Genomic DNA, 24,858 nt, shown 5'->3' on the forward strand with positions numbered 1-24,858 from the left:
CGCAATGTGTTCACGCTAATTAATCAAGGAAGGGGAGAGCTTCACCAGTTTCAATTGTCGCTTTCATGGGCTCCGCCAGGGCGGGAATGTCCAGCGTGCAACTGGCGTCCTCTAGCGGGCCGGAGCGATGTTTAATGAGATGACCGGCCGCGCGGATTGTGTCAGTGGTAATTATAACAGGACCTGCCGTCTCTTGTGCTTCTCTCAGTGATTGTGCAACGGTGCTCTCCACCCCAACTCACCCCAAACTCTTTCTACCCTTGACCCCTCGTGTGCGCGGTCACCTGGTCGCGCGACATTGTGACAGTGTTAGCTTGTCGCTGGACCTTCAAAGTCTGGCTGCTGTTCTCTGGCTACCAGCGGGCGCCAATACAGAGGTTGTGTGTTCACAAACCGAGAAAATTCGATTTGGAATGTGCACTTTCGTGGTTACAATCAAAGAGGTGGATGAAGCTAAAGAAAATTTGAAGAAATAATAAAATAAATATCAAACAAATGCTATGAAAACAAATTTGTGATTTTTAAAAAATTGGTTTGACTTTTTCATCCTTCCTCATTTACTCTCAGAGATCCTTGAAGCTCTGCTTACGAATGGCTCAAGACCGAAGAAGTGACTTTCGAAAATCAACAACAACAACATCAAGAACGAAAGCAGGAACGAAAAATTCTTGTCACCGTCGTCGTCTTTAAACCACCACCATAGTTATCAGGGACAATTATTTAACAGCTTTTTCGAGCATCTCCTTACAACCTGTATACAAGTTAACAATTTTTACAGCTGAAAATACTCCTGAGATAGTATTTACACTCGCTGCTAGTGTCTCTTGACTTGATGAACACACAGCAAGTAGCCCAGGCTATTAGTAGGCATTCACCACCTTGTCCGCACCTCTTCTCGGCTATTTTTGTCTGAAAGGACCTTACTTCCACACAATGGTAAAAAAGAAAACAAAAAATGGAAGGCCGTGCTTAGAACACAATCAATCTGTCGAATTCAGGCCGTAATGCACAATGAACAGTCCTAAACGGGGAGGGAACAGGCTGCTGTTTGTTCTGTCCGAGCTTGTGATCTTTTATCAGTGCTTTCTTGCCAAGTGACTCGGCGCGGCGGCCAATAATGGCCTCTCCATTGCGAGCGAGCTGTTAAAGAGAACCTCGAAAAACTGGCGACAGGTTTTCCTTCCCAGGCGGTCTAGCGCGACGCTGGAGCCAGTGGCCGGTGCTTTTCCTCCTTTCCCCTCTCTCCATCCCTTCCCTCTTTCGACTTCTTTGCTTTGTCTCTTTGTGGCTGATTTCCAGCATGATTCCTTCAATCCCTCCACCCAAACCTTCCCCCCCTTACCCACCACAACCAACCCCACCCACCCCGTTTTCTCCACCCCGAGTCGCGGCTGTGATTGAAGAACGCGGGCACGCGCTGGCACGAAGATGCAGCCAATCAGCTCGCGCGGATGTGTTGGAGCGACGTGATGGAACCTCCCCTGCGTTCCGTCATGGAACGCACGTGCGTTTCTCGACGCTTACCGCGTGCAGGCGCGCCGTCGGAGCGAGGGTGCCCGCGCAGGATGTCGCCTGACGCGAGCTGGCGACGGTGCCGCAGGCCTACCACGGGCGGGGCATGGGATTGAACGCGGTTCATACCGGCAGACAGACAGGCAGACAGACAGACAGGCAGACCCTTGTTCCTTGTGGATGAAAGTGCGCGTGGTGACAGGCTCTGCGTTGAACGCGCTGGCGACAGCAAAACGATGCGCACAGAAAATGCGCACAACAAAGAGGAACCTCCTTCCCCTTTTGCCTCCCCATCCTACCCTCGGCGAACGTGAGCATGGCGTGTGACAGAGGAGTGGCCGGGGCACGCGACAGTTATACATATGAATGAGCTGGCGGGGGGAAGGGGCGTCTGGGACTGCTGGCATGAGGGAACGCCGCACACAGGCGAGCTTTCGCAGACTCGCCAAGATTCGAGGCAAGACGCGGGTATATAACCACCCGCATCTGCAAGCATCTTCCGGATCCACCAAACTTTTGTCAGATGGGAGCGAACTCCACGTCACTCAGCCGCTACTGTTGCGACAGACCAATCACGCATAGACAATCTTTTCTTCTGACCTTTGGCACCGCGCGGTGCACCATGTGAGGAACTTGGCCTCTTGACATAACCTGCGACTTTTACTGTCAACACTGCCACCGACTTTTCCAACATTTCGATACCAGCATCTCCTGAGGCAGAAAAACTCGAACAATCCTGTGACGTTTCCACAACAGTATTCACGTACCAGCGAAGCGTTTTGGTCGACGTTGAAATAGTCCTAAGTCTCACTGTACCCCACCCCAGGTGCGATCCCCCTTTCGGAATCAATACATTTTTTCGACGCTTGCTAAGTGTACCCGTGTGCACGAACCTGGTCGTCAGGTGTTGAGAACGTCTGGTCGAGAGGTAGCCTCTACACCTCGACCTTATCGTCTCCACCGACGTCCGCTGTTGTGTACAGAGTATCGTTATTCAGACGTTATATGGACGTTGTGCAGTTTGTTGTCACCCTCCGCCCCACATCCAGTTCCCAAGTGCCTTTAGTCACCGAGAGTGCCTTTGACACCGGTGTCTGCACCGACACTGGCCTCGCACATTGTTGTGGACTGTATCGTCTTTGTTGCTGGAATCCTTCTCCATTGTGACGTGTCCAGAGTGACGTTCCGCACCCCACGAGCCTGTGAAGTCAGCGAGTGACGAACTTCGGACACGAGGACAGGTGAGCTGCAAAGCATTATTTTTGTCAAGCATGTTGACTGTGTGTGTGTGAAAGGTGCTCTTTGTTATTATGTATAAAGGTTGTGTTGAGGGCCATGTCAAGACGACAACCTGTTTAGCTTGACAATCCGTTTTCGTCGATGAATCCTCGAGCCAGACAACTGAGTAGCTTAAAAATGTTATTTCTCCACCATCTTATCATTGTCTCAGGCAAATTTTACACTTCTGTCATGATCTGAACATCATAAATCTTGTTTTTACACCTGTCATTTATGGGTAGGGGGGAGCTTTCGATTCAGGTAGGCATGCATCGTTTAACATGCGATGATATCACTTAGGTGACCTGATGACTGGCTGCTGACGTCAACCTCCTTCCATAGAAATAGGTGATAGGCGTGCCGCGACCACGTGACACATTGCTCGTGCTGCAGTTGATGTACATGCCATGGCTCTTGCACTGGTGTACATGTCTTAACACTTGCTCTTCAGTTGATGCGTTTCTTTGACTCTCGTCTCATCTTTGCTTCAGACGAGTATGAGCTGTGCATTGATTTTCTTGAACACGAACTTAGAAACGCTGAGCTGACGCCTTGTGGTTTTTTTTATGCGTGCGTGTGTGTACGTGTGTATGTTCGTGTGTGTGGACGTGCCTCTGTTTATTTGTTTGTGTGTGTGTATTTACCTGGGGGCGTGTTCAATGTCTGCAGACGCTGTTTACCGGAACTCGTTGACTTCGGAGTTGTCCATGCCCAACGGAAGATCACCAACAGCGCGCATTCCTCGCTCGAACTCATACCCGAGAGGCTCGGGGCTCGCAGACGTCTGGTATTGATCCAAGGACCTCGGAGTTGGCAGGATGCCACGGGGGTTCCTCGTTAAGCGCTCCAAGCACCTGACGGTGTTCAGTTACAGGGATCGCCGCTACTCAGATGACGAACGATGTAGCGACAGCGGGTCCGAGTTGGACAGTCCCTACCCCTGCTTCGGGTCACCGGACTCTGGCTACTCGGCCAGTCCCGTGGCGCTGACGGCCAAAGAGAAGGCCAGCACCTGGGATCGCGAGAACTCGCAAAACCTCAGCAACGCATGGAGCCCCATGATTGCAAAAGGAGCCGCTGTCCAGCCACCCGTTTCTCCGGCCCTGAACCTCTCGGCCCCATGTACACCTGCTGAAAAGAGAATGGCGTCGCCCAGGACGACCACGCTTCTGACTGTAGGGCGGACACCAGGCGGCAACCCTTCTCCTCTCGCCTTCACGGCCTTCGACACTCTCAGTCTCTGCGCGGACAAGGTCCTTGGTTCGAACCTGTACACGCCGTCCAAACGCAGCACGTCCTTGTCCCCTGCCCCTAACAGCCCCAGCAGGAAGCGTACCGGAAGCGGAGGCGGCGGAGAGACCGCGGAAGGAGCACCTGGAACCGCGAAGAAATGCCAAAGCACGCCCAAGAAACCAAAAGCAGCGCGCAAGATCAACTTCGACATCGTGGACACAACATCCCCCGTGTCGGGTACGATCATCCGAGAACTGTCGGACAGCGACGAGGAGGGTAAGGTGACGGTGTACGGCGACATCGAGCCTAGCTTCAACGTGGTAGAGATCACGCCCGAGGCGCGCGCTGAGCTGGAGAAGATCGAGAACAAGCTAGGTGACTACATCTGCCAGCTGTGCAAGGAGGTCTATGAGGACGCCTTCCAGCTGGCCCAGCATCGCTGCTCGCGCATTGTCCACGTGGAATACCGCTGCCCTGAGTGCGACAAGGTCTTCAACTGCCCAGCCAACCTTGCCAGCCATCGCCGCTGGCACAAGCCTCGTCCTGCTTCGTCTTCGTCATCATCAACTGGCAAGGAAAGATCCCCAGCGACTGGTAGCAGGACATTGGTCCCGGCTTCAGCTGTGTTGAACACCCCGTCCACGGCCTCACCTCCTCATGGAGAAAAAGTTCCTGCAGGTAGCTTCATCACAGGGATGGTTCCCACGGCAACCACGGACCCAGAAAAGCTTCTGCTTATGCGTTTCGGTGAAGGTAAGCGCGGCGCTGCGTCAGAAGTGGAGCGGAAGTTGGACGTCGCGGTGACGGCGGCGAAGGCGGTCGACGGCGAGGTTGAGCAGTATTTCGGCTGCGACACGTGCGGCAAGAAGTTCCGCCGCCAGGCCTACTTGCGGAAGCACACTCTGATTCACCTGAATGGAGGGGCAGGTGAGGGAGATGCCAGCACTTGTCACCTGGACCCATGCCAGGTGTGCGGCAAAATCCTGCTGAACGAGAATGCGCGGGCCAAACACGACGCGGAGCACGTGAACCAACAGAACAACAACGTCATCAACAACAATAACAACAGCAGCAGCAGCCCTACAACCAACATCAGTTCCCCCGCTGTCAACGTCAACAACAACAATAATAATAACAAGCCTGTACCTATGGACAACAACAACCTGAACGTCAACTACGTCGCCCAGACCAGTCCCCTCAGCATCCTGTCCACCCACATCCCTGCCGCCTCTACCATCACCCCAACCAGCACAACAGCCGCCGCCACCAAAGTGATGAGCTGCGCTATCTGCGGACTGACGTGCGCGGGCAAGGTTGCCATGGACAAACACGTGCGTTCGCACGCGCGCGAGACGTTTCCTTGCAAATACTGTGACAACACGTTCTTCAGTTCACCCGGTTTGACACGTCACATCAACAAGTGCCACCCGACAGAGAACAGGCAAGTCATCCTTCTGCAACTTCCGGTCAGTCGCCCTTGCTGAAAGATGCAAAGTTTGTGTGTCTTTGTCTCTTGGAATGGCCTAATCCAGGTTACTATACCCCTTTATCCGTTTTATTTTCTTGAGGGATATAGTCTTGGGTAGGGAGAAGTTAACCCTTTGTCTTATATATATATGTATATTACTCATTCCACCCCGCATGCCACGTTTCATATTCCATTTATTATTTTTTTAATTGCAGGGTTATGTATAATAAATCATGGCCTTAAGAACATGTGTTGCATTGAGAAGGGTTAGTACAACAGCAGGCCTTGTCCATGGATGTTTTCTTATGAGAGTGGTTCGTCGTTTTGCCTGCTCCCTCTTTGTTTTGTTGAACAAAAGATGTTCAGTTGTTGGCTGCACTGCAGCAGGCTGCAGCAGGCGGCTGAGGTTCAATGGACCTGACTCAGGCCCTTCTTTATTTCGTGAGACTGACGACCAGTTTTGCTCTGTTGTTTTGTGTATCGACTTTCGTGCAGCTGCTACCCGATGTTAAACATAAATTCAGAAATTAGTCTTGACAAATTGCCACAAAATTATGATGCCAGCATTTAAAATTCCACGCTTGCCTGATTCCAGGGTGTAATTAAACACAACTATTTTTTAAATGTGAAACACGTGTGTGTCAGCCGCTGAGAGAGGTACTTGGGTATTGTTCTCCACCCCGGATGGGTCAAATAAGTTCTCCAGCCAGGGTGTCACTTGTCCGGCCAAACTCAGTTACTTTCTTTCCTACCGTCCTGGTCATACTTTGTTTCTTGTTTTCCCTGCCCCAACTCTTTCCGCTCATTTTAAAAAAAAAAATCTGGTTAGTAAAAAGAAACATAATTTGGAACTGCTTTAAAATTCAGCATCATGAATATAATTTTTTCAACTTTTTCATTGTACAATATATATTTATGATTTTATTCTCTCTGGAGTCTGTATGTTTCGTATATTACTCCTTAAAACTATACATTACACCAATCGTGTCTTTCTGTCTTTACAGGCCAGCAGGCTTGTCTGAGAAGTTTAGGTCTAGTTTCCCATTTTCTCATTTTTGCCCCTTTATTCTTTTCTTTTTAGTCCCCTTCCCAATCCCGCCCCATCTACCCTCCCCCCTCACGAGAATTGTTCCTCCTGAGGTCTGTCACCTGTCAAGAAACGACAGGTGTGAGCTGTCTTCTCGATCACTCTTGCTAGTGAAGAACAGCGTTCAGAAAAATGAATTTAAAAAAAAAAGAAGAAACCATCTTTACTCACAATCCACACAGTTTCACAATTTTATTCTATTTTGCTTGCGTTGTGGCTGTCAGTGTCGCGCGCTTTTCTGACAAATGGCATGAAGCTGGATAGAAAGTCTTAGTGGAACTCCGGGGTCAAGCTCCGCATGTCCTCGGGTATTCGGCCATCTTGACTCCCTGACGATGCGGACTCAACTGCTGGGTCCAGCCTACACATAGGCTAATAAAAATATTTCGATCCAACTTCTTTCCTAACCTTCAAATCAATAAATAAATAGTTGCATAGGAACCAGGACATGGGCAGGAGGGGCAGTCGCTCCTCTTAGAAAAGATAATGAAAAGGTCAAGAATGTGAACGTTGTTCACTGTCAGCATGAAGTTTGTACCACCTCCTCCAACCCGAATATCATCCTACGCCTCTGATAAATAAATAATTGTTTACTCAATAGCAAGGAGAAGAAATTAAACACGGTTGTAATCTTTCCATGCCGGCGATAATAAACAATGAGTCACGTTCACTCTTGAAAGATAAAAAGAAAAGCAAGCATACCACAGAATCCGACTGGAATTCAAAGCCAGACAAAATGTTGAGGACCTTTTTCAAAGTCCACGTGAGAGTAGCAGACAAACAATGTTCTCCATTCGTTTGTTTGTCTGTCCACCCGTTCAATTCAAACGTTTTTAATTTATAACCGAAGTGGCTTGCCGGTTTGAACGCTTACCCGAACACATGCAAGCTACACGCAGATGGAGAGAGAGAGAAAGGGACAAAGAGCCATTAAGGAAAGCACATTGCCGTGCCGTGTGGCAAAGCCATTTCCGCTGTGAGAGAGCTCATAAGGCAGTCCTGTCCTTGCCTTTTCTTCTCCCATCGACCTGTGGTACGCATGCGCAGGCCGCCATACACGGTTTCTTGTGTTCTGACAGAATCCCACTCGCCTCCTAGTGAGCGAGCATAGACTATTGAGTCTATCAGTCTCGCCTGAAGATGTTCCGTTCTGTCTGCAGTGGGATCCGAACCCAGGGCGACGTGAGGCCCACCCCAACCCCACCTACACGATGTTCTCAGTAGACGACCTGCCTAACGGCTACCTACCCCGGTGACATTCACATCAAACAACAAATTCCGTCCAAAATTATTTCGGTCACGTGACCTCGAGACTAGATCGCCCAGAAGGCGAGATGTACGGTTCTGTGACAGTCCTGCCGAGGTGCTCCAAGTCAGTTCCTCCTCCCATCCCAACCCTTGTGACATTGTGACAGTTCCACGCGACCAGGTCTGTGGCGGTGGAGACCCAGGGCCGCCATGATGCCAAGGGAAGCAAAGCTGAATCAGTGTGTCACGTGCTCACTGATGATGTCTCCGCGCGCGTGCGTGTCGCCTCCCTGTCGGATGTCGTAGATGTCTGAGAGGTTTTCCAGTTGCTGGGAATGGAATCGGATTTGGTGTAACAGTACCGGAGTGTCGGTCACACCGACACGCGCTGCTTAGAATAGAAACAACATTCGGGCTGTTTGTTTATTCGCTTGTATTGTGTGTGAGAGAGAGGGAGGGAATGAGAGAGAAAGGCTGTGTGTGTCCTTTCAGTTCATATTTCACAATTGTGCCTTACACACTACGGATCGCTTTTAAAAATGCGTTTGCTAACGTTTCTTCAAACTCCCCTCCCCCTGTTGCGAAGAAAGAAGTAAAAAAAAAAAAAAGTCTGTTTTCGCAACATTTCCTTTTTTGTTTTCTTTTGAACTCCCTGATTTTTTTTCTTTGCTTAGAAATTTTAGAGAAAAGGGAAACACCTTTTTAAAATATCGGACACGCTAGATTTGATTCGCATCTACTCTCCTCCCATAACTGCCTTTATTGAGTACCTAACGACCTTTGAAAGTCAGCAGCTGAACCAAGTAAAGATGTGAAGCAAGATAGCTGGAAGGGAAAAGTAGAAAAAACAGAGAAAGTGAAAGAAAAGTAAAACAAAAACACGCGAGGGCACGCGAGGGCAGGTTTAAAAAAATTGTTCCAACTCCATCAGTTTAGCTACTACTGCTGTCGTTACTGCTGTAAGATCAAAGACTTATGACCGACGCAATAAATCAGTTGTACAGTCGTCAGCTGCCTCCACAGTCACGCGCGTGACGTCATCACTAAAAACAGACAATGAGCAGGCGATGCGCATCACCTGGCAGTGAACTATGACCTCACTGCGGAAGCAGACACGTGGACGGGCGGATCAGCGTCGTCAGACAGCATCAACATGAATGACGTTATCGCCGTTATCGACTGTTCCTCGTCGAACGTGTCGGCTGCGCTCAGACATCGTCGCAAATAACTGTTCTGCGCAATATTCGAACATTCCTTCGGAGCCTGAAGCAGGTCGTGAAACAGCTTTGTGTGTGTGTTGGGGGGAGATGGAGGATAGGGGGTTGGGGGAGGGTTGATGTAGTTTCTCGTTGTTTTATTGACTTCGTGTTATAGGCCGCGAGACGCCGGCTACAGGCCTCGGGGGCAGCTGCCCGTATCCCGGGACCGACGAGAGTGGCAGATGTGCTCTTTCGATGATAATGGGGCTCTCTGTCAACTCGCCAGCCAAACTCTGATGTCGGTGGGGTGAGAAATGTCGCACACTGCGCAGTACAGATGTTAGCTTCGAGTACAATCGCCATGAAACACGAGGCGCAAACAACCGTCATGCCCTCCTTTTTAATGGTTGTTGTTACAGAGACATAGTCACGTGACCAACCCACCGACTTAGGGAAAAAGACTCGATTATTGACTCGTCGGTAGCGAAAATATTCTATTCTGCACGAAAATATACATGTTACTCACAACCGATGGATTGAACTCATTAACAAACTCGAACAACCGAGAACATTCGAGAGTAGGAGGCTGTAACATGTTAGACAATGCGTTAAAGCTTGTCTCTTGTTTTTACGATTAAAAATTTGTGATGGATTAAAAAAATTCGTAAAAAGTTTGTAAAAGTTTAAATTCAGCAAAATTAATAAAGATAAAAAATAAAATTAAAAAACACAAAGGGAAAGAGGATTCTCCACTGAGTTCCAAAAACAGAACCAAAGGTCCTCTCCTTCAATTAGAAAACAAAGCCCGAGATGGCATGTTTATGTTTTGTCTGTACCAAGCTGTGTATCATCTCCGACATTGCTCTACTTGCCTGGCGTAGCTGCACTGGCAGTGGAGGCCGACAGAGGTCAGTGCCAGCTAATCATTTCATTTACTCACACTCCGGGCTGGATTTTGGGGGCCTGGCTTAATTGCTCACCCGTGCCCGTCCGCGGCTCTTCCGATAACGCATAGATCGATCCTTGTTCGTTCGTCATGAGTCACTGGGCCAAAACACAATGCCAAACGCCGGGCTTGCCTTGTTTAGAAAACCCGAAACGGGCGGGAGGCACTGTGTGAATTACTCGAATCTTGAAAGTGAGTCATTCCGTTGCATACTAATTAAAATATTAGTCATGTTCACCGCTTCGCCTGGCTACCCAGCTCTTCCTCCATCCCCTCCCCTCCGTTCTTCGCCACCCAGCCTTTCCCCCCTTTCCTCTCACACCCCCATTCACCTCATTCAGACACCCGACTCTCTCCCACCCACCCATCCACCCGCATCTCTTCCGGCGCAGTCCCACCCGTCTGTTGTTCCTCCCTGCACGGCCGGCATCCTGCGGAGCAATTTCTCAGACCGTGCCACTGAAGGCTCGGAGTATTTAGTGTACGCACTGACGGGCATCAGACTCGAGCTGTTTGGCGTCCGGGCTGTGCGTCAGACCAAAGTCGAGCAGCGTCAGACGATGCTGTGCTGCATTGCAATCTGTCTTTCTCTCTCCCTCGTTCGACTCGGGAGGAAGGCGTGGCCGAACTTCCCGGGTAGCACTTCTTTGGCCGCTGCCTTTGTTCTTTTTCTATCATAACATAGTCCGGAAAAATTCAAACATTTTTATTGACCCCTGTATCTCCCCATGACAACTGCTTGTCCATACCCTTTGAAAGTATTTTTTTAAAACTTTTGTTTCATTTTTTTTTGAATGCAGTCATGTAAGAAAACTAATTGTTGACACAGGAAACAAATTTCTACGCTCCATCGCAATTAAAAATAAATTCACTTCGTGAGACTGGGTATCGACTGAAATCACGAGTGAACTTTTTTTTTTTAGTTTCGAAAGTCTTGCTGATCCGGTTTATTCGTCGCAACCAATAGGAACTGTGGTAAAATTGCTGCTTTCGTGAATTATGCTCTAATATTTATAGACCGATGTCAAGGGAACTTTAATGCGAGCACTTTCAAACATGTTTGCTTGCTCCTTGTCATCAAAGCTGGATAAAGCAGTAATTCACAAGGTCACTTGTAATGAACGGGTGTCTGACCCACCCCACCCCCACAAAAAAAAAAAAAATGGTGGGGAGGGGAGTATGTGAGAAGGGGAAGGGACATAAAATGCAGACGGATAGACAGGTGGAGGAATTATCGAGAGATCTCATTTCATCCAAGCCTGATTTATTGAATCACATCCCTACAAGCCAAGTGACTAACTATTCACAAACAACTTGGTGACAGTTCTACCCTCGTCTTTCGGAGGCATCAGGGTCTGACATAGGTAAGGAGACCATGACCCGGAGTTCAATCATCGACAATGACTCTGATAGATGTAGGTTTAGAAGCACGCGATGCTGACCGCCAGACGCCGCAACAAAAACTCAAAACAGTTTTTAAAAAAAAAAATCTGTTTTACCTTTTCTGTGCAAACTCATGTTGACCAACTTTTCACACCTACAAGGTATCACATCTCAGCTTTGCACACTCGAATTAATTGAATTAATTCACCCCAGACTCCCACCCTTCTTGGCTGTACCCTCTCCCTCCTTTCTTCACCCGTAGCTTTCCTCCCTGTGTTTTCAGCCCTCGGTTAATCTGAGTTGATTACTTCAGCGACTCCTCCATCTTCCATTTCTGTCCATGACTTGTGCCTTCGTACTGTTTGTGTGTGTGTGAACACACTCCATGTTTCAAAGTGACCTTTTTTTAAAAGAACAACCCCACATCCTGTTGGCAAACCAGTCATCCGTTAAAATAACATTGTCTTTGTCTTCAACATGCTGAGAGAGTAAGCCTACTCGTTACGTCACTGTGCCTTGCAATTTATTTATTTACTTAATTAGTTAAATGGCAACGAGGCTGGTCTCAGTTAGGGACCATAGAAAGTGATGGAGGTTTGAACCTTGACATGCTATGTTAGGACGCCACAGAGTTCTAAGTGAGTGCTTTTAGTGTTTGAGGGAAAGGGAGGTGATTTCACAGGTGGCGCTGTTGCCAGAGTAAGTGCTCCTTAGTTGTGTCGTCATCTCGTTACAGCCCAGGGTTCGATTCTCGTCTGTTCTCGAGTTTTTATGGCCTGGTGCTTGTTTTCGCGTCTGTGTGGCTGCCATCGTGACGCTTGTCATTTCCGTTACACGTGCGCCTCACGACCATTGTGATTACATAAGTCTCACAGCACAGCTGCAGTCCCTCCCAGCATACCGGCGAATCATTAATCCAGGGAAAAGTCCATCAAATCAGTTAACATATATTTTTCTGTAATTTTTGACTTCTCTTTAAAGATGGTTTGTAGTCATTTTTTTAAATCCAAAATAAAATTCGTGGAGTTCCTGTCTCCCAAAGAAAGGGCGGAGATGATTAAGTGACTAGAACTGAGTCCTGCTCGTCGCAGCTTTTTTTGACATTCATGACAGATGACAAATGATATCTGTGACAAATGACTGCACTCAACATGGCGATTGAGGAGATGTGAGCTGCGTTCACCGCAAGGACCAACAAAGTCTAACGCCTTCTACTGGTCATACTTAGTGGGTGAGTGTCGTTCACAGGAGGGATGTTTTAGGGCTAGTGTAGGCTGACTAACCAACCACGGTCGTGCTAATTAATAAGATGAGCTAACTGATAATGGTGAGCTAATCAATAAATTAATTGCAAGCTAACTAACAAGCTAAAGTGAGATAACTACTTAGTCTAATTAACTAAAGACGAGTAAATAAGAGGTTCTAACTAATAAGTTGAGGGTGAGCTAACTGACCATCTGAAAAACAAATCAGACGACCCCTGGTATTTAGAAATGCACTGTGCTGTGAGCAGCTGTATACAGGCGTGTTCTTCTGTTTGTCCATGCAAAGTTTCACGTTTCGTTTTGGTGAGTTCCCCGGAGTTTTGGTGAGTTACCTACATTTTTGAAAGGCGGACACACACGTGCGCACTTTTCCTGCATTCCCGTGCCTTCACAAACGTGTTAGAAAGTAGATGTTTCGGTTTCTTGAAAACGGTTGTATTTTGACCTTTGACCTGCCTTCGACGTTTTTCTTTTTTGTTTGTGTCTTTAAAGATGTCGAGAAGGCCTTGTGCAAACATTGCATTCCAAGATCACAGACTGGCAAGGACTTGAGTCTGTGGTCTGTGTCTTTAATTAATGTGCATTTATAACATTCTTTTGAAGTTAAATATAAACTGTCTTTGTCTTTACTAAATCTTCAAAGTCTGTCACAGTCCAGTATTTTTTTTTTTTTACGACAGCTGTTAACATTGTGGATATTGTGTGACATTTGACCCCCGACTGGGTATTAGGCATATTTACATGTATCAGAGAGCTTCTTATTTCTCAAATGTTATCTTTATGCCCCTTTTGGCACCAAATATTTGAAGCATTCCTTATTATCTGGAGATGTCCTGATTTTGATCTCTGATGAGACCTGCGTTTTGATTGGTCTATCTTTTCAGTCACGTGCAATTGCATTTTTCGCTTGAGCTGTACATCACGATTATTTATTTGAACTATTTTTCGCGAGATTTATTTACTTTATTTCCCTGCTGTATCACAGCCTGAGTCACTTTTACATTGTGTAGTGGTTTTGACAACATATACATTTTAAATTATGTCTACTTATATCTCTGGTCATCATGAATCCTTATTTACCTTATTTGAATTTGGTTATGTATACATTAAATATCTTTGACATAGTATTTATTTTATTTCATTGAACCTTGTATTATTTATTCTAATATAATAGTAAGTCGTATATGATTGATTTCTCTACAGAGTGTAAAGTTACCATACAGCTTTAATCATTAAACATTCTCGAAATATTTATTTATGTGCAAGTGGCAATGCCTGCCTCAGTGAAAGTGTTTCCTATAATCATAGCTGCATGTTTTATTAAATTATTTGATTGCCTTTTGTGCTGCTGATTATAACATCCTGCACTCGCCTTAGTGGCTCAGAGTTTGTGAAGTTTTTTTTTTTCCAATGTTGACATCACAGACCAATGTCCTCCTCCCCCAAGTAATTAAAAAATAAAAGCGAAAACGGAACAAAAGATTGAAAAGGGGTAAAAAGACGAACAAATTTAAACAAAAAAAAAAAACACTCAATCATCCCTACAACTGTTTTTTTTTTTTTTTTTTTTTTTTTTGCCGTTAGTTCTGACTATTGTTAACCGTCATTGTAAGGAAATCGGTGTCATGGCGACGGCCTGATGTTCACAGTGACGACAGACTCGACACTGAGTTTGAGCAGCGATAAGCCTCACAAATACAATAAACAAAGTCCAGTTTACCAAAAAAAAAAAAAAAAAAAAAAAAAAAAAAATGTCCAGCTATTCATTCAACTTTCTTCCAAATAAATCTAAATTTAATTTAATAGAAATAATATAATATCCAACCTTGTATTTTGCCATTTGTGGTCCAGAGACCTTTTTTTCTGATGTAAATACGATTGTAGAGTACTACGGTTTATCACATATTGAAATATATTCACGCATGAGCGTTAGAATTCTGTACAGAAATATAAGTTTTCTGGAATAATCGTGTATGTGCAATAAATTGTAACATAAGTCTGATATTTTCTTTGATTCAAAGTGTAAAGGGCGCCATTTGAACCCCCCTCACCCCGTTTCCTACCCCCTAAATAATCTGTGCAGGCAATTCATTGCCTTTGACTCCCAAATATCAGTATTGCACTTTTAAAAAATTATCCTTGGCAGTCAGTGTCACTGCCATTGCGACTGCCAAAAGCTATATAAACACTTATTTCTGCCAAAAAGAAAAAAAGTCGTATTTTTGTTAGCATTGACAAGAGAATTGTGTTGAATTGTGTCAAAGTCTATAATACGAGATATTTCCATAGTAACTAGGCCGGTCAACAGCTGAAAGGAATTTATAAATGAATCCGTTGAGCTGAGCCCATCTGTAAATACAAACAAGATGGCCGATGTTGGATGTTTAGTTAGCGCTTGAAAGCTTTGAACGCCCTCTAGTGCCTGCTGAAGAAATTATTGCGACATTTGTACACGTGACAAGACATTACAGCCACCGGGGCATGTATATGAGATTGTGACACTGGCAATTTATGCCCTGTTCAGCAGGTCCTTACACCCTGTCATGACTCCCTGCCTTGCCCAGTGGGCTACAATCATTTTTTTTAATTGCCATAAATAAGATCTTCCCGGATTTGTCCTGTTTCAACAAACACACATTTGTGATTTTATTATCAGTCAGAACATCATTAAATATACATGTGCATAGCCTTATCCTTAGCCTTATCTCTGGTGAGATTAGTTTGTTGTGTGACTGAGTTCACATGGTCTACATACAGCATTGTTTCCCAAAGCCTTGATTTTGCAGAAGGAAGCACTAAGTGCCAATATGGATGTTGTTGGAAACAATCCGACACATTTTACCAGCGCTGCTCTTCTTCTTGAATAGTTTCTCGGAGTTTGTATATATATCGGCAAAATAAATAAAAATAAAAATAAAAGAGCTGATAGTTAACTTGCTGAGGTGATCGATGTGCTGAGCTTAACGGACATTTTATGTGTTGAAAAATAATGTTTCCACGTATACAGGCACTGACTTTTCTAACATTTATTGAATGCTGATGCATGCTGTGTGACACTATTGCCAAAGTACCAAATGTTTGTTGAAATATTGTATCTTCTTGATGTATCCTGTACATGCTTGTCAAGATGAAAATAAACAGTGGATGTTAAAGACAGTTCGGGCCTTGTTCCAGGCTTTGATCTTGACTTTGTACGATGGGAGGATGCGGTAATGGTGTACGATTTATCATGGATGTGTATAGGTGGACTGCTGTCTGTCTGCCAAGACCAAGGATTAGTCGCTTGCGAAGTTCTCCGCTGTTAGTCTCGACGAGCCGTAACAAAGAATGTGACTAAACCGGAAGCTTTGTAGTATAATGCTTCGTTTTAGTAGCTAACTGGAAAAAGTCTTCTTCAGCAGTCCAGTAATCCAAGTTCGTGGATTTATATTTGTTTAAACAACCAAACAAAACTAACCAAATAAATAAAAAATAAATAAATTAAATAAAAAAGAAAAAAGTTACAAAGATTTCGAAAATCTAGAATGAAATACTTGATTGTTTCAATAAACTCGAAACTCCAATAATATGATTATTGTAAGAAGAAAATCACACAAACAGGTACAAACAAACAAACAAACAAAAAAAAAACAAACAAACAAAAAACAAACAAACAAAAGAAAAAAAAAGGCGAAAACCAAAACAGAGACAAACAAGAGAATAAGAGTGGATGAAAAGAAATAGAAAATCTTGTCTTACCCTAACTTTAAAACATACAAATGCAAACAAGAAAGCAAACAAAAACAAGTCGAAAAGAAAAGAGACAACCTCCCAGACACAGGGACATGAGAGAGAGAGACCACATGTCATTAGACCGAGGGAAGAAGCTGCGAGCGGCCATTACAGGCACACAGGGAGGTAAGCGAGACAGAGGCTCAAGTGCATTGAGTGAGTTTATGCCAGGATTCATCACCGACTTATTTTCATTTAATATTCAGCGCTCATCGTTCCATCGGTTGGTGCCGGAGGTGGGAGAGATGGGAAGGGATGGGGGGAGGTACAAGGCAGTGCACGCAGCCAAGGGTTGTGAAGGGGTGTAGAGGGGGGGGGGGCGATAATTACCCGTCGGCCAGTGCGGGTCCTCAGAGACCGGCCATGCGCAGTAACCCTGCCTGGTCACACAGCGTTTAAAGACCACGCCAACTGTCGCCAACGCCTTTTCAAGGAGTTACCTCCCCTGTAGCGCCAAAAAAAAAATGTCCCGCAGGGGGGAGTGAAGGCCAATGAAAACGATGGATTGTTTTCGTTGTCATTGAAGCATAACAAAGGCGCGAGAAATATAATTAAAGAATGTGTGGATACATAAAAATAACATGCGGAGGATTAATAGCGTGAAGCATGGTTGGCACAGGCCCCCACGTGACCTAGAGAAGAACAGCTCGCCCATAAACCTTATTCAGGTAAGTCCACTTAATGCGTGCATAGAATGGCTCACCGTGACAACAGCAGTGAGGACAGTCAACATTTAGTCTGTCGCGAAATCGGCAACGGCTGCAGCCGTTGTAGAGTGACTTTTCTTAAGTAAGATTACCTTCAACTCTTACCATCTCACCACAGTACTATTCACACGGAGATACATTGAAGGAACAGAGGTGAGAACAAAGTAACTAACTTGTAAGGGCAAGATGGACACCGTGGTGGTGACAAAAGTATGAGAAAAGGAAGTGACAGAAACAAATCATCATTATCATCATCATTGTCACTAGCATCATCATCAACAGTGACATCTCAACACACAAACAGCAAGTACGACATAGCCAGTGATGCGGCGACAACTACAAGTCGTCCAGTAGGTCTTCGCAGTCAGCAGGAGAAGGGGTCACCAAAGGTCGCGACTGCTGCTGCTGTTGGGGAGCCGGGGGAGACCTGGGGTTCGCGTTCTCTGGTGACAGTAGCTTGCAGCTGTTGTATTAACATTGTAACAGCTGAGGTAGTCTTTCGCCACCAGTGGCAGGTTTAAGGGCAGGAGTTGGTTGGTTGGTTGGGTTTCACGCAACTAATGCTACATCACTGCAAAACCTTAAGGGTGGGGTGGAGAAGGAAAAGAAGGGACGCTGCTGACATTATGAAAACTCACTGAGTCGTATCGGAATCAGTTTGTTATGGCTGCCTGACACTGCAATCACTCTCGGCAGCGATCACGACGAGAGTTGAGAGATAGAAGGAGGGAGAGAGAGCGTCGCTGTCGTCGTCAACTGCCAGCAGCACGGGGTTGATGGCTGCTTAATTGACCTCGGCGGAAGTGCAACCTCCGCGGCCAGCGCCGCCTCGCGCCCAGGAAGCTGATGCCCTCCATCCCCCGGGTACTGCGGAGGAGGTAGGAGGCTAGCGGAAGTGTCGGTTGTGGGGGGTTGGGGGACAGTAGTGGCGGCCTGCGCCAAGAAGAGGGGTGAGGGAGGGGTTGGTGTGGGAGGGGCAGGTTGATTTCCGCGGCATGAAAACTGCCCATCTCTTTCCGAGGCCCGCATCGCCATTAAAATGTCAAAGGACAGACTGGCTGACGACATTAGGGCGAGAAAGTTGGTATGTCCCGACACCGTGTGGCACGTCTCACTCGATGCCTCCAGCACGAGACATGCCTCCACGCTCATGTGGAAGAAAGTCAATCATCATCATCATCATCATCATCATCATCATCATCATCATCAGGCTGAATATTGACAAATTAACAGCGACTAGAGGGACATGCCGATGTAAGCGGCAAGTAGAGATAACATTAATTATTAGACATCTGTGGCGACTGACTCTCACCTCAACCCATGTAAGGTCGAAGGTCGAAGGTTAACAAAATCAAAGGGAGAGAGTGGATACAGAAAAGCTGATAACCTAAGATAACCTGCTGTCTAACGGACGAGGTGACTGGTGTCCAATCACCTGCTTTCTAACAAACTTCTGTCTAAAAAGAGGGACAGACTGGTGTCTAAATCAGTGGCACGAGTGACAAATTGAAAAAGGATCAAAATGTCTGATGTGTCATGTTGGACAAGTGCCAGCTGCAGCAGGGGCGTGCTGATGTCTAAAAGGTGTTGATGGCGATGGCGAGGGAACATCTGCAGCCACAAAAACATCTTGTAGCTGGATGTTCAAAGCGAAAGAAAAGGTGAATAGTTCAATGATGAAAAAACAGAAACCATCAATACATAAACACAAATATTATCAAAAAGCTAAGAATAAAGAAATAAATACGTCCACAATCAAATAATCCAACACAAACATTGGCAAAAAGCCAATAAATAAACACGCCCACAATCAAGAAGGAAAAAGGTGTTACAATAAGAACGAGGACACTTTATTTTTCTTTTTTGGACATCAGGAATCACTCACACGTATCGTCATTCATAACAAATAACGCATAAATAATGTTGACTACTCTCGCACCACGAGACAGCCAAGGGTGACGTGATTGGTAACATTCGGTGTCACGTGGCTTGTCTGCGTGACGTAGCACGTGCTGCAGACTGCAGCATTCTTCAGCTCGGACCTTTGCGCGGCTAGTTTTTCCGTTGGCCGAGATGTGCGCGAGATAACAGCGATATTAGGCGGCTGTGACGAGGCTACGAGTGGCGACAGATGGCGTCAAATGTGAGTTGTGCAGGAGATGGCTCAGGGTGTGCGTGCGTGTGTGTGCGTGTGCGTGCGTGCGCGAGTATGTGTTTGTATCAATGAGTGAGATAGTGTGCCCGAGAATATGTAATAGCTTGGCGGTTGACTGGATGATTGAAGTCCACCTGCCCAGTTGCATTCTTTTGCTGAGAGTTGCAGAGGTTCTCCTGGTATTCTTGATAGTAAGTTACAAGTGGAAATAAGTGAGTACTGATGTGTTTCCATAAAGGAAATTTCGTGGATAAGGAAGAACTAAACCCACCTTGCGCTTCTTTGCAAGACCGACTATTTGGTGTACAGACGAAGATGTATACAAAGCTATGTGCCAGCACATTCGTGCGAATGCATGCAGACATACATAAACATACAGACTTACAGGTATAGACGTGCACCTACACCTGCGGGTATATATGTGTATACAAACACACACAAACACACAGGGGGGTTGTTGTCAGAAATGTCAACAAAAGCAATAATAGTTGTACGCACACATCTCCCGTTGACGAAGGGGCTCCTGGCGTTTACAACACAGGCCTGTGAAGGAGCACAGCCATTGCCGACAACATCACCAACACATCTTCAAATTCACGACACCCGAACGCCTTTGTTCAACCGTCACTCATGCATTCAAGCGTGCACAACAATAGACAAAAGAAAATTTACACGCTCATTCACTTTTAACACCATTGACAGCGATAAAAGTGAATATGGAGTCCTTAGCCAGCAAACTCCTTAACTTGTAGCTAAGATTGGTTTTCTTGTACTACACCAGTTCCTGACTTTATTCCCCTCCCCCATCACAACTGACTTCACGACCCCCACCCACTGTAACAACCCAGGCTGTCACACCCATGGTCCTAACCCTCTCATATTTATACAAGGACATCGTGTTAGTGACACCAAACTAACAAGGAAACTAATTAAACAACCTGTTCGATAACTACAGCCCTCGACAACTTTCTTATCAACGGAGGGCGAGCAGGTTCATTCAGCCACCTCACCACTTCTTCCCCCCTCCCAATCTCTCCCCCCAACTTCCCCAGGACCGGCAAGGGGATATCAGGTAACGGAACGCTTACCTGTCCTGTCGGAGCAAGTCCTGACGTTCCTGTGGCAGCCGGCGTCAAGAGCAGCGCCATGATGGCAACACCTTGCAGGAGGCGATTTAGATAAGATCACCGACTGCCGTCTGCTCGCATTTGGCGTAGGGTTACCGCTAGGGTTTCTCTCCCCTTGACATCACACGTTGCCTTCTCTACCGTTTGAACCACGGAGCTACATTACATGCAGTTAGTTATATGTAACTCCGTGCTTTGAACCCTTCCCTTCTACCCACCCGCTGTCTTCCCTTTCTGCACCTTCAAAAACCTGATAATTAGTTCCATGACCTATATCACAAAGGGAGAGAAATCTGGATGCAAACTGGACACGAGTTTAGGTGTGATTCGTTCCCGGTTGTATTGCCAATGACACGTGGTTGCTTATATTGTTAGAGAAACGTGATGTCGCTCATGTTCCAAAGAATTAAGGTGTGCTTGCCGCTTACTGATAAAGAAAGTGTGTTACACATCCTCTACAATTCCCGGGTAGACAAAAGTTTCCAAATAACACAAGCAGACGTGCTCATTCGCATGCATTCATCTTTTCGCATTAATCTCTCGTTTCTGGGTCGTGACGATGAGTACCGTTCAATGCATGGTCGTGTCTATTGTGTGTGTTTGTGGAGATGGTCGTGAACGATGATAGCTTAGCCATTGTTTCTACCCGACTCTACATGTCGGGGCTACTGGCAGATGCTACTGATAAGCTGCTGTCACAGAATGGCTACTGTCACACAGAGACAGCTGTTGGTTCGACACGCACCACCCACTCTCGCCGAGTCATTTTAAACCAAAAATCGCCCAACGTGTGACTAAAGTCTTCAAAGTGAGGAGTGAAGTTCACAGCAAACCACATTTGGGGCTGAACGCTCGGGACATCGGAGAAGCAAGGTAAGTAAAAGGAGACAATCCCGACAGAACACACCTTGACACGACATCGGGGGCAAAACTTTCCTTGGTAGGGTAGTCACATGTCCTCTGCCAGGCGCTCTGGCCCCGCTGCCTTGTGGGCAACCTCGGGAGTGATACAGGTTAAGGGAGCACACCCCTACACAAAAGCAGTTTAATTGCACCTGTTAAGGGAGGAAATGAGGGAAATTATATCCAGGGATGTTAAGAAAATGAAGAGAGAGAAAGAGCATAGAATTTAAGAAATCAGCTTCCCTCTCATGGCAATGCATAATTACACTTTAATATAATTTATAACTTAAAATATTATTTTGCTATGAACCATTAAAAAAGAATCTCCAAAATGAATAAATAAATGAAGAACTATAATAAAAAAATAAGTGCGTGACAGCGGGTCTTCCCCTATGCCCAGTCCTCAATCATGTGTTGAGTTCCGCATCACGTTTATAAGAGAGTTGCTTAAATCCAAGCCGAAGACAGTTTTCATCCGGTCCTGTCTTCACAGCATCACGATGCGCCTACTGTCCGCGGGGAGTACCCGATAGCGATGAGCGGTCATTGGTATCCCAGCAGTCCTTGCGGCGCGATAAGGCACGAGGCGGGCTTGACGTTGTCGTGGCCATGTTTGCCGAGAGTGCGTCAGGCCGCTTGGCCTGGACTTGAGTGCCGTGTGCAAGACGAGCCGGCAAAGTCTCGGGGATTCTCGTGGGGGGCATTAAGTTGTCCGCAGCGAGATCAGACGGCTCCGCCATTCAGCGCCACCAGCAGGTCCTCGGACCGCCTGATCTCTTGCATGCGGTAGGCGGATGAATACAAGGACGGTCACGGGGTGGATTTAAAAAATAAAAGAAAATTCTGCAGCTGCAGGCGGAAACATTTGCTATGGACTTGGAGAGACAATTCTGTGAGAGGCAGGAAACAGTGGGGAGAGATGGAGATGGAGGGAATACCTCGGGACAAGGGACAAGTCGAAGTGTTAGCTTTAGTCTTCAGTTTCCTACTGGGTGTAAAAATAATAACAATAATATTGACTTATAATAATTGTAATAAAAATAAAGTTAATTAAGTTAATGACAAAGTTTAGATGAGCTCAACACAGCATTCGTAGAGACAATGTTCAGAGAATCACAACAAACATATTGGCTGATGTCCTCTTCAGGAAAGGCAACCCATTGCATGAACAGCGACAGTGTGTCTGAATGTTTGCTGAATCCTTACGGAGGACACAATCTACCTAGGGTGCCAGTAGATTAAATTCCACAGTAGATTGGGGACCAAAAACAGCGAAGCTGAAGACCAAACTTTTAAAAAAGTTAAACCAGAATAATTATCTTCTACAACAAAGTTTCAGCTTTCAACTTGAAAAATAATGGCTGACTCTGGCAAGAAGAATGCTTGAAGAATAATAACTCTGCATGATTCCTATGGCAGAATACAAAACCCAACAGAAACTAAAGCTGCTGGCTGTTATTATTATTATTTAAATGAGAATGCCCCGCTACTCTTGTGTCCATCAGGGACCAGGGGCGGCGCGGTAGCGCATCGGTAAACAGTCTGGCACCAGCGCGGTAAGGATCGTTAATCAGCGATTCAAAATTCATCATCATATTAATCGTTGCTATTAATAATTATATTAGTCATAATAATTCATTAAATTAAGTACACTTAATTACAGAATGTGTCTCTGTGTACAGAGCTTGATTAATTACCGCAAAATGTCCGACTAGCTGCCAATAGAAGGAGCAGGTCATTTATGAAAGAAAGAAGAAGAAATGGAGGTAAGAAAGTAGCAAATTAATTAATCTTCAACATTATATTTAATGCTGGTGCATCGAGTCTCAAAAAACTGTGTAACTTCACCTGAATCAAGCAGATACAATGGTTCCTTTTTTTTGGCATGACCTTACACTTTGAAGTATCATTAAAAAACCTCCGCGAACAAAGAGGTTCTCTCAACGGTAGTAATGGGTCCGGTGGTGGATCAACAGCTTGAGTTGCCTCTCATGGGCGCAACACGATACGACACGTGCAGTCTGCACTACAGAGTCCTGGCGATGAATCTCTGCAACCACAATAAAAATAGAGCGAGCGAGGGATGAGAGAAAGAATCCCCCTCCTCACCTCCCAATCCCTCCGAGCAAAGCGGCTTGTGTGGCAACAGCTGTTTGTGACAAGCGCGCCCCCTAGGACAATGCAGCGACAGGAGAGAGTATCCCGTGGTGCTGTGCCTTCAACACCTGCCACCCCCATTCCACCCGATCATCACGTCGCTCATGTAACCGTTAGCCTCACCACCCGCTTGCACTTTTCAGTCTCCGGGTATGAGCATCGTCATCGACTCGTCGGGCAAGTCGTTTTTCATCGAGCGACGAGGTTTTGCTACTCTTGCGGACGATGCAGGGTTGGTTCTGACTTCTCGATGGTGGTGAGGGTTATCTTTTCTTGGGGAACCTGGTTGAGATCGCAGACTTCCGCTTTTTCTTTTGCTTACAAAATAATTTACAATATGAATATAACATATATATATATAAACATACACACCCATATAACGACATTTAACACACACATCTCTCTACCCTCAAGTAGGAAAAGGTGGATTGTGGTGACTCAGTAGATTGTCCACGTTGCAAAACACACCAGCGAAACTACAGCTTGACCTGTTAAAACAATCTCATGTTTAAGTAGATAACTTTGTATGGCTCGTGAATGATGCTACAAATATCAAAATGCCCTTTGGAGGAAAAAAAATAAAAAGGATTGGCACTCTGCTCTAAAGAAGCAGCCCCCAAACTCCCTCCCCTCCCCTCCCATGTCTAACGAGTGTGACTGAGCACGTTTGGCTAATCTGAAAGGCTAAGCAGAAGAGTTTGTCTGAACAAGCAAACAGATGAGCCTGTCTGAACAGCTAACTACATTAAAGGCCCACGGCTGCTTTCGCGCGGCCAAGTTAATTTTCCTGTGAACTGTGGCGAGTGGGTTAAATCAGGGCCTGCCACTCTCTTGCCACGGGACTAGGAGACAGTAGGAGAGCTCTGGGCCTGGCGCTGCTTGTCCCACTTGATTCCTGCTGAGATTATAGGAAGTAGTCTTCTGTCAGGAGTTCCAGAAACTCTTTTACCAGAAGTAGTTTAGGAACCGGTGCGACATGGGATTACAGGATGTCGGCGATTGGTCAGAATTCTAGGATGATGATGTCCTGTTAGGATTTTGGGATGGTAATATCATTTCAGGATTTTTAGGACATGAGGCTATGTCAGGATTTAAATTGTTGATGTCCATGTGACTTCATGTTGAGATTTTAGGACATATGAATCTTGTCAGGATTTGAGGATGGGGGAGTTCTGTTAAGATTTTTAGGATGGTGAGGTGTTGTCAAGATTGTAGGATGGTGGCGCGTTTCAGGGTTGTAGGATGGTAGTAATATGCAGTTGACTACTCAATGTCGACAGAACAGAGAATTCGTTGTAGGATCCCCACTAATGATTCGCCATCAAGTGGCACATTACTTACAAATTATATAATCCATACATTTTATTGCATTGTTTTATTTCTGTACTGTGCATCCTCAGCCTTTCGTCTGTACACACA

General features: G+C 45.9%; 1 protein-coding gene across 1 annotated transcript; it reads left to right on the forward strand.

The window, feature by feature from the left end:
* The first annotated feature begins 1,553 nt into the window (after window positions 1-1,553).
* Window positions 1,554-15,775, forward strand: LOC112570614 (insulinoma-associated protein 1-like). The gene is made up of 2 exons (XM_025249144.1): window positions 1,554-2,753; window positions 3,460-15,775. Exon 2 carries the CDS (start codon window positions 3,609-3,611, stop codon window positions 5,505-5,507), a length of 1,899 nt encoding a protein of 632 aa, XP_025104929.1. The 5' UTR covers window positions 1,554-2,753; window positions 3,460-3,608; the 3' UTR covers window positions 5,508-15,775.
* The last annotated feature ends 9,083 nt before the right edge of the window (window positions 15,776-24,858 follow it).

The sequence above is a fragment of the Pomacea canaliculata genome, linkage group LG8 (genome assembly GCF_003073045.1).
Source record: "Pomacea canaliculata isolate SZHN2017 linkage group LG8, ASM307304v1, whole genome shotgun sequence".
Taxonomy (NCBI): domain Eukaryota; kingdom Metazoa; phylum Mollusca; class Gastropoda; order Architaenioglossa; family Ampullariidae; genus Pomacea; species Pomacea canaliculata.

Coding starts and splice junctions, on each gene's coding strand:
- LOC112570614 (XM_025249144.1), top strand. CDS start 3,609: ATGCCACGGGGGTTCCTCGTTAAGCGCTCCAAGCACCTGACGGTGTTC.